The following is a 10,257-nucleotide window of genomic DNA, read 5'->3' as shown; positions in this document are numbered from 1 at the left end:
GGTTTGGATCGGTTTGAGAAAATGAAAACCGAATTATATCGGTTTGGATTCGGTTTTGGGATTTTAAAAACCGAAAACCGAACACCGAACCGTAATTTATAAGCCCAATTATCTCAGCCCATTTTCCTACATATATATACCCAAACCCTAAATAATTTCCCTCTTTTCCCTTTCACAGTTTCAGTCAGCCGTTTCTCTTTCCCTCACTAAAACCCTAGATTTTCCCTCATCTCTCCCTCTCACCACCTAACTTCGTTCGTCCACCACCACCAATCCACCACCTCACTACTTCCTGCTTTCCTACTTACCACCTGTGTTCCGTTCGAGTGTTCCAACGCCGGCCGCCGCTGACCACCTGTTCGAGTGTTCCGGTATGCTTTAATTTCAATATTTCATATTTCACTTCTCTTTTCCTGCTCGAATTGCATGTTTTCTTTGTTATTTTGAATTTCAGATTTCACTTGCACTTCTCTTTTCCTGCTCGAAATGCATGTTTTCTTTGTTATTTTCGAATTGGTGATAGATTGTTTTCTTTGAATAGTTATTATGCTCGAATTGTATTATGCTCGAATTGCTGATATTCCTTCAGAGTTCAGAATATATGTTGTTCTATTATATTATTATGCTCGAATTGCATGTTTTCTTTTTGATAGATTGATTGTTTTTCATGGATTTGCATAAAAATTGTTGGTTATTGAGTGAGTTCTTTTTTCTGTTTTAAATCAGATTATCAGAATGTCCACAAATATGGATAATGTTGAAGGGAATGTCCCTATTGAGGAGCATGAATCTGACAATGAAAAATCCAAACCCAAGAGGAAGAGAATGAAGGATCGTTCCGAGGTTTGGGAGCACTTTATCAAGGAAGAAACACACACTGGAATGGAAGCACGTTGCAAGTACTGTGGTATGAGATACAAGTGTGGTACAAAGAGAAATGGCACTAGTCCATTGTGGGCTCATATAAATAGATGCCGTAAGTACCCCTATAATGCTCCTAAAGAATCAAAACAAAGTTTGTTGTCTTTCAAAAGCAATAAAATTGAAAGTGGTTGTACTAGTGGATTGTCTTATGTGAAATATGATCCAACTGTAATTAGAAAAGCTTTATCTGAGATGGTTATAGTTGATGAATTGCCTTTTAAGTTTGTTGAGGGAGTAGGCTTTAAACAATTTTGTAATGTAATGGAGCCTAGATTTCATGTCCCTTCCAGAATTACTGTGGCTAAAGATTGTTATGAAACTTTTTTAACTCAAAAAAGAAAGCTGAAATTGGTATTAAAAAAGTGTAACTCAAGGGTTTCATTAACAACCGATACATGGACATCTATTCAGCAAATTAATTACATGTGCTTGACTGTTCACTTTGTTGATAATGACTGGAATTTGCAAAAACGTATTCTGAATTTTTGTCCTATATCAAGTCATAAGGGGGAGGAAATTGGGAAAGAAATTGAGAAATGTTTGCTTGATTGGGAACTTGAGAAAGTATTTTGCATAACTGTTGATAATGCTAGCTCAAATGATACCGCAATAGGATATATGAGAAGGAAATAAATGGTTGGAAAGCTGGGGTTCTTAAGGGTCGGTTCCTTCATATGCGTTGTGTTGCTCATATTGTGAATTTGGTTGTGTCTGATGGCTTGAAAATCGTTAATGAGTCTATTACTCGTGTGAGACAAGCTATAAGATTCATCAAACAATCCCCTTCTAGGTTGGTAAGGTTTAAAAAATGTGTTGTGGAAGAAAAAATTAACTCTAAAAAGTTGTTGTGCCTTGATGTGCCTACTAGGTGGAATTCCACCTTTTTAATGTTGGATGCTTCTTTGGTGTTTGAGTATGCTTTTGAGAGGTACTCTGAGGAGGACCCTCATTATGTGATTGAGTTAAATGAGAGGGAGGGGAAGGGCTGCCCTACTTCTGAGGATTGGGAAACAGTCAGAAGGTTTTCTGAATTTTTACAAGTCTTTTATGATCTTACGATGCGTGTCTCTGGGTCTTTGCATGTGACTTCCAATTTATTTTTCCATGAATTGGTGAGTGTTGTTGTCCTTTTGAAAGATTTGATGACAAATGATGATGTGGAGATGTGTCTTATGGCTACTAAAATGAAGGAGAAATATGACAAATATTGGGGTGATCCGGAGAAAATGAACATGCTGATTTTTATTGCTGTTGTGCTTGATCCTCGTTATAAGTTAGATTATGTTGAGTGGATGTTAATTGAAATTTATGATTCTAAGCATGCATTTGTTTTGGTGAATAATTTGAAAGAGTCTTTGAATGCATTGTATGAGGAGTATCGTGGTTCTTCTGGTGATGTGATTAGGGAGGAAGTGTCCTCAAGTATGGACAGTTCCCAATTTTCTCCCAAACAAAAGAAGCTTCAGGTATTGAAGAGTAAGTATAAGAAACATAAGTGTGAGAAAGATGGAGAAGCAAAAATTGAGTTAGACAAATATTTAGAAGAGGAAACGGAGGAGGAATGTGAAAATTTTGATATTTTGGGGTGGTGGAAGTTTAATAGTGCTAGGTTTCCAACAATTGGAAGAATGGCCCGTGATATACTTGATGTCTCTATCTCAACAGTAGCCTCTGAGAGTGCATTCAGCACTGGTGGTAGGGTTCTAGACCCATTTAGAAGCTCCTTAACTCCAAGGGTCGTTGAAGGACTTGTTTGTGCTCAAAATTGGCTACGTTCTTCTCCCTTTCCTAATATAGAAGAGTGTTTACAAGAAGTTGAAGATCTTGAAGAAGGTAACATAAAACAACAATTATCATGTTATTTTTTTTCATTATTTCATATATATTATGTAACTTGTTTATTTTTTTTTAATGTTATTAGACTTGAGGAATATGACAATTGGTGGTCAAAACCCGGACTTGATTGAGCTTGATTGAGAGTTAGCTGCCAAGAATGAAGCTGCCCTATTGATTGAAGACTTGAAGTTTCTGCCAAGAGCCTAAGAATGAAGCTGCCATGTTGGTTGAACTAGTTCATTTGTGGACTGTTTGTCTGTTTTATTATCAATTCATCATGTGGACTGTTTTGATAGTTTTAAGACTTGTTAAGTTCTTATGTCTCAATGTGGACAATGTGTAAGTGTATTTAATTACTATGGCAGTATGGCTGGACAATTTAGTTACTATGGCGGTATGGCATATGGTTGTGACTTGTGAAAGTTGTATGTTAAAATTTATGCTTTAATTTTGTTCAGGAACAGGTACAAAATTTAGGCCTTAAAAGGCCCAAAATTATATGCCCAATAAAAAGCCCAGATTTTAAGGCCTAATACAGCAGCCCATAAAAATTCAGTTTGGATTGGATTTAATTCTCAAAACCGAATTATTTCGGTTTGGATTGGATTGGATTGAATCCAAATTCGGTTTGGATTCGGTTTCAAAAATCCGAAACCGAAATAATTCGGTTTGGATTCGGTTTGGGGTGTAATCCAAACCGAATACCGAACTTTCACCCCTAGATCTAACCTTTCCCCGGCTGGCACAATAAAATGCCCCTGAAATGGCCAACTATTTTACTCCAACGGTAAACAGGCGGTCGTTTCATTGGCAACCGGATGGGTTATCAGTGATTGATCTAACCTTGCCCCGGCTCGTACAAAAAAATTATCGGATGGGTTGTATTTAGATAATACCCGGTTGCCGTAACCCACTAGGAATTTCATTTTTCCGGATGGACCACTTTTGGGTCCTTGCCGGGTGAAACCTAAATGCAATGGATCTTTTCTAACGGTTGTACATTTTTTAAGAAAATGTCGTTTGAGCTATTGGATCGCTAGAACAATGTACCACCCGGAAGGGAGCTGTTCTCTTCAACGATTTCACTCGGATGGGTGTCGACGGATGACTGCTCTTTTTGGAGCAGTGGTTTTGAACAAGTGTTCTTCCGTCTGTGATCTTGCACTAGACAGGTGCAAATACAATTGTATGAATGGAAATTATATGCTTTCACATTTCAATACTATTTACAAAAAATTACAAATTCCTTAGTAGTACTTTTTCAAGTTATCTACATTCCAGGTACGAGGCAGCCGCATTCCGTCTGGGTTTTCCAGGCGGTATGTGCCGTTTCTAACTTCTTCAAAAATCCGGTAGGGTCCTTCCCAGTTTGGGGTCAATTTCCCTTGTTCGTTTGCCCTACCGATTGCTTCAAGCTTTCGTAACATAAAATCTCCAACTTTGAGGGGACGTTTACGCACCCTTTTGTTGTAGGCCCTCGTCATTCGCAGACGGTAGATTTCATGACGCAAGGCGGCGTTGCCCCTTCTTTCTGGAAGAGTATCCAGAGCCAGGCGCATGGCTTCCCAATTTGCCTCTTCATCGTATAACATGATTCGAAGTGTTGGCTCATATAATTCAATGGGAAGTACCGCCTCGGTGCCATATGCCATAAGAAATGGAGTTTCACTGGTTGACCCCTTCTCAGTAGTTCTGATAGACCAAAGAACATGAGTCAATTCTTCTGCCCAAAGACCGCCTGCCTTTTTCAATCTTTTTCTTTATGCTGCCTGAGATGAGCTTGTTAAAAGCTTCAACTTGATCGTTTGCTTGCAGACGGCCAACGGATGCAAAGCAATGGGAAATCCCTTGATCTTGCAACCAAGTCTTTAGGACAGGCGTTTCGAACTGGGGGCCATTGTCAAAGACCATTGACATTGGTACACCAAACCGGGTGATGACATTTCTCCAGATGAAGGAGATGACATCCTTAGTTTTGATGCCCTTTACCGCCTCGGCCTCAACCCACTTGGTGAAGTAATCAACAGCCACCAAGATGTATCTTTTGCCGCCTGGGGCAGGAGTGTATGGCCCCAAAATGTCCATGCCCCATTTGGCAAAGGGAATAGGGCTGTGAATAGCTGTTAAATCAGTTGTCGGCTGTCTGATCAGCCGGCCAAACTTCTGGCACTTGTCACATCTTTTTACTAGATCTAATGCATCCGCCTCAAGGGTAGGCCAAAAGTATCCTTGCCGCCTGGCTCTTTTGGCTAGGGTCTTTCCGCCAATGTGCAATCCACAGAAGCCGGCGTGCAGATCTTCTAGTATTTCCTTTCCCCTTTCTGGGGTAACACACTTGAATAGCGGCTGCAAGTAACCCTTCTGAAAAAGTTCACCTTTGTGCATTACGAAGCTTAATGCTCGTCTTTTAAGAGCAGCCGCCTCTGATGAGACACCCGGTAGAGTGCCGTCTACCAGGTAATCCCGGATGGGGTCCATCCAAGTGGAGCTTCAATCTAGAACTCCAATGGGGTCATGTTCAATGCTTTTCTTTTCCATGACTTCCCAGAAGACTGACCTAGGCGTATCACATGTGGCGGATGATGCGAGTTTGGATAGTGCATCCGCCTGATTATTCTCGGATCTAGGTACTTGACTTAGATTGAATTCATCAAATGCCCCAGCCTCCTCTTTGACCGCCTGAAGATACTTAATCATCACCGGATGGGTGGCAGGTGCATTCTTCAACCCAAACGGCATCACCGTGTAGCAGTATAGCCCTTGATCCGTGACGAAAGCCGTCTTCTCTTGGTATTTCTTCCACAAGGGTATCTGATGGAAGCCGGAGTAGGCATCCATGAAACTCATCAGGGCATGGCCGGCTGTAGAGTCTACCAGATGATCTATCTTTGGAAGCGGGTAGCTATCTTTTAGACAAGCCCTGTTCAGGTCCGTGTAATCTACACACATCCGCCAGGTTCCATTTGGCTTTTTCACAAGGACGACATTGGCTACCCAATCCGGGTAGTAACATTGCCGGATGAACCCAGCATCTAAGAGTTTCTTGACCTCGGTTGCTGCCGCCTGGGACCTTTCCTCGCCATGGTTTCTTTTCTTTTGCCTGACCGGCTTCTTTTTACGATCCACAACGAGTTTATGAACAGCAAGATCCAGACTCACACCCGGCATCTCTTCTACGTCAAAGGAAAACACATCTTTGAACTCTTTCAGCAAAAGGAGCAAATCTGATCCCAAGCTTTCAAAAGCAACCGTTCCAATCTTGACGGTTCTGTCTGGCCGGCTGTCTTCAAGGACAATGTCAATTATTTCTCCAGCCGGCTGGGGGCGAAGGACGTCTGGCCTCTCCCCGGACAGTGATTGCTATTGTTTCTCCTTTACAGGCGCTAGTTGGTCCGCCTTCCTCTTTTTACCGGCTGGCTTAGTAGCCGGTAAGCTTTGATCACAGTCGTCAAGCTCAACTATTTCTTTCTCTTGACCGTCTGTGTCAAGCGTTGGTTTGATGTCCGAGAGGTAACACTCTCTCGCCATCTTCTGGTCCCCACTCAAGGAACCGACTGTGCCATCATCCCTTTCAAACTTGATCAACATTAGAGATGGGATGATGACTGCCTTTGAGATGTTAAGAGTTGGGCGGCCAATAATCAAGTTGTAGGCAGTCAGCTCTCCTATAACAAGAAACTTGACAACCATGTGCCGGCTCTTCCCCTTTTCTCCGAACCGGATGGGTAGATCAATCATGCCCACCGGATGTACTACTCCTCCCCCAAAACCTACAAGAGGATATGAGGCCGGATGCATGCTACTGGGCTTATACTTGAGTTTTTCCAAGCACCGGTAGCTGATGAGGTCGAATGAGCTCCCGGTATCAATCAAGATCCGGCCAACTCTTTGATTGGCGATTTTGCACTCGATGACTATGGGGTCATCATGAGGCCGCCTGACCTCTCCTCTATCTTTCTCGGAGATGTTAACTTCCGGAAATGAATATTCAGACGACTGGCCCTCATCCACTGAGTTGACCAGTTTCCGAATGTTATCTTTTGTGCCCCGGATGGTAGGCCCACCTCCCGCAAATCCACCGGCTATGGTCAGGATGGTTTCCTCATCCGTATCCGATTGAGTAGCCGGCTTCTTTGGGGCTGGTCCTTTTACTTGTTTGGGAGCACCCTTTGACTTGGAAAGGTATGATATGAGATCCCCCTCATCAGCCAGTCGGTCAAAGAGCCGCCTGAGGCTAAAGCAACCCTTAGTGTCATGGCCAATTTCCTCATGAAAAAGGCAATATTTTCTCTTATCCCGGGCGCTTAGAGGACTCTTCATAGGAGCCGGTTTTTCAAGATTCAACCGGTCCTTTACTTCGTGGAGAATGGAGGCACAGTCCTTGTTGAACTCGTACTTTGGCACATACGGATCTGACCTCTTTCTTTTCTGGAAAGGTTGTCCGGATGAGTCTGCCGCCCATACCCCCTTTCTCTTTTTTATCGGATCTTTTGTAATCCGTTGGAAGTTTCACAGCACACAATTCCATTGCCTGAATGTAGGCCTTCGCCTTCATGAGCGCCTCGTGAAGAGTAGAGACCCTCTTCCTAACCAAGTCAAACTTAAAAGTTGATCCGTCTTTTAAACCTTTAAAGAAATCAGTATAGGCAACGTCATCAGACAACCCATGGATTTGGATCCTCATCAGGTTAAACCGCCTGACATATGACCGGAGCCCCTCTTTATCTCCCTGCCGGATTGCCCCTAGATCAAGGCTTGTTTTCTTGGCAGGGATGTTCATAGAAAAGTTGGACGTAAAACAGTAGGCCAAGGTCCAGAAATTATTGATGCATCCGGCTGGGAGGTTACCAAACCAACGTTGAGCAATCCCTTTCAACGTTGTCGGGAAGCACCTGCACCATGAGGCGTCATCCAAACCCTGCAAATACATCAGGTTGGTGTATGCCATGAGGTGATCTTCCGGGTTGGTGGTACCGTCATAGGCGCCTACCAACACGTTTTTAATTTTAGCCGGCTGGGTCATCTCGGTGATTTCCCTGGAAAACGCCGTTGGCTGTTCCCCAAGGTTGAGCAGCCGGAGCTGCCAGTCCATAGGCTGGAGAGGCGGCTGCTGATGCCCCCTGAAAAGACCCGGTTGGGCATAGGGAGATCCAAAAGGCGTGTATGGTGTTCCATGCAATGTCGGTTGGATCATTTGAGGGCCGGATCGAGCGGAAACCTCGCTCATCCGGCTGTCATTGTTTGTTCTCGAGTGTCTCCCTGATGTGGCATTGAAGCTGTCTCGAAAGGTCGATGTTGATGCCGACTCAGATCGCTGAGTCTTTTTATCTTGAATGAGCGTCCGGGCATCAGAATAGACTTTCTTGGTCCCATCCGGCTGAATGTGCCGGACGGGCTTTCTTACTCCATCTATGGGAGTGTGTATCTTTGATAAATCAAAGGGCCTGGCCGGCATTTTTGACTTCGGATGCGGGGTAGATGCTCTACCCTTGACTGTTTTGGCTGTCTTTTTTCCCAGACGCCTTTCTTCCGCCTGACCCTTACGGGGGCCGGCTGTATTGTCCAGGATGCCTTTGATCTCTCCTTTGAAGCTCATCATCATGTTCATGAGTTCATCTCTGGAGACTGGGGTGGCTCCCTCTGAAGCAGGAGTCAACCCAAGCGGTCCCCTGGTAGGATGATTTGGGCCTGCCTGCTGCTCTGCTCCTTCCCTCTTGTCTTTGGAACGAGTATGCTTGGTTCTGAAGGAACCATCGGCTGCTGTGTAGGTTTCAATCTCATGATTGTCGGCTGTGTCTTGGTCCGAGTGGACCTCAACCTCACCAGCAGGTTGACTACTTTTACCCGGATGTACCGGTTCTGAAGTCATCTAGAAAGTACTCTCCCCACAGACGGCGCCAGATGTTTGGGGGTTTTTTATGTGTCCTACAGGAGAGTTACAATTTCCTAGTATGCTCCTTCCTTCGCCTGTACCTGCACAAATAACGGAATACTCCGGCTGGGGCTGGGGTGTTCCGCCTCCGAAGATTAAGTTAGTCTCTTTCTAAATGTGGAAATAAGACAATAAATGCTTCTCGATTTGAGAGCGTTTGCAAGGGGATTTGTGTTTTGTTGGTTTGTGGGAAAATGATTCGATCCCCATTAATGAGGTCTTCCCGTACTATTTATAGTAGGGAGAACTGTACCTTAATTAGGGTACAATGACACGTGTCGCAGAGGGATTGGGCCTTTGCTGACCGTTGCAAGCTTGACACGTGGAAGGCCTTTATTGGGCCACGTGTCTTAGGGTATTTTTACCCTAAACAAAGATCATGATGGGATAGAGTGCAGAGAGTTACTTGTTATGTTTCTTAGTTTTAATATTTTTGAATTATTGGTTATTGTTTATGGACTAACATTATTATGTTTGTTTTAAATTAGTTTTTAAGAAGGGCCATATGTTTGAATTGGTTCCAACTTGTGAATGTTTTATTCTACTTTTGTTTTGAGATTGTGAACTCATGTTTTATTGTTTTTTTAAAAGTTGGTTTTTGTTTTAGACTTCCGCTGTGAGACTTTGAAAACTAGCCTTAGCCATTATCACGGTGGCGGTAATATTTTGGTTATTTCCTAAAAAGGGTTTTATTTTAATTAGAAGGAATATTTTAAAGGAAGGAAATTTCCAGGGTATTACACATACCGGGTCTCAATTTGGTATTGTAGACCCTAGACCAAAGCCGGTACCTCTCCTTGGCAAGGCAACCCTCTTCCGGTGGCTTTATCTTCATGTTTGAGAGTGACCTAGTCACGTCAAACACAAGTCCATCATAGTTGCCATTGAGACTCTTTGTGACTCTCACATTGACAACGTCCTCAAATAGTGCTTGGAGGAACATGTCCGAAAAAAAGGAGAACTTTTCCTTCCATTCTTCCGGGAAGGAATTAGCCATTAGTCGTGACACTCTCTTGTAATCGGAAGACTATGCATCATGAGTTTCATCACTCATGATTCCCTTCAAGTAGAAGCTTGGAATGGAAGTATCCAAAATGTACTCCATGGAACAATTCCGTAGAGTTTTCCGGAGTTCCTCCTCCCATTCCTTGAAGTTGACCAAGTTTAGGCTAAAATCCAACTTGTCGGGGAGTTTCGGGCACATGATGTTGTTGTTAATTGCATACATTTTACTACAAATGAAAGAATTTGCAATGAAAAACCATTCATAAAACCAATAAGTTTGAAATTTAAAGCATACATGCAAACTTTCAATCTTATTAGCGTTTCATCCACACATTTAAAATTATCACTTTTAGGCGAGAATAAAACGATTCCAAGATCCCAAAAATCAAAAAGTGATTTAGCATGCTTTGGCTTGTCTTAACACTTAATATTTTAAGGTAAGCAATCCAATTGCTAATAGCTCTAAGCTACTCTTGGTTCGATAAAACGTCGCATCTAATGCTTTCTTGACGTTTATCTCCATTGCCACGACATCTAAGGGCTCCTTACCGATATCGTTG

The 10,257-nt window shown here is 42.9% G+C and overlaps 1 protein-coding gene across 1 annotated transcript; it reads left to right on the top strand.

Annotated features, from left to right (window-relative positions):
- Positions 1-312: 312 nt before the first annotated feature.
- LOC110688330 lies at positions 313-3,147 on the top strand. The gene is made up of 4 exons (XM_021865072.1): positions 313-371; positions 727-976; positions 2,590-2,757; positions 2,846-3,147. Exons 2-4 carry the CDS (start codon positions 736-738, stop codon positions 2,899-2,901), a joined length of 465 nt encoding a protein of 154 aa, XP_021720764.1. The 5' UTR covers positions 313-371; positions 727-735; the 3' UTR covers positions 2,902-3,147.
- The last annotated feature ends 7,110 nt before the right edge of the window (positions 3,148-10,257 follow it).

Source organism: Chenopodium quinoa, unplaced genomic scaffold (assembly GCF_001683475.1).
Source record: "Chenopodium quinoa cultivar QQ74 unplaced genomic scaffold, ASM168347v1, whole genome shotgun sequence".
In the NCBI taxonomy this organism is placed as follows: domain Eukaryota; kingdom Viridiplantae; phylum Streptophyta; class Magnoliopsida; order Caryophyllales; family Amaranthaceae; genus Chenopodium; species Chenopodium quinoa.
The sequence above is the reverse complement of the archived record's forward strand: the minus strand, read 5'-3'. Positions and strand labels throughout refer to the sequence as shown.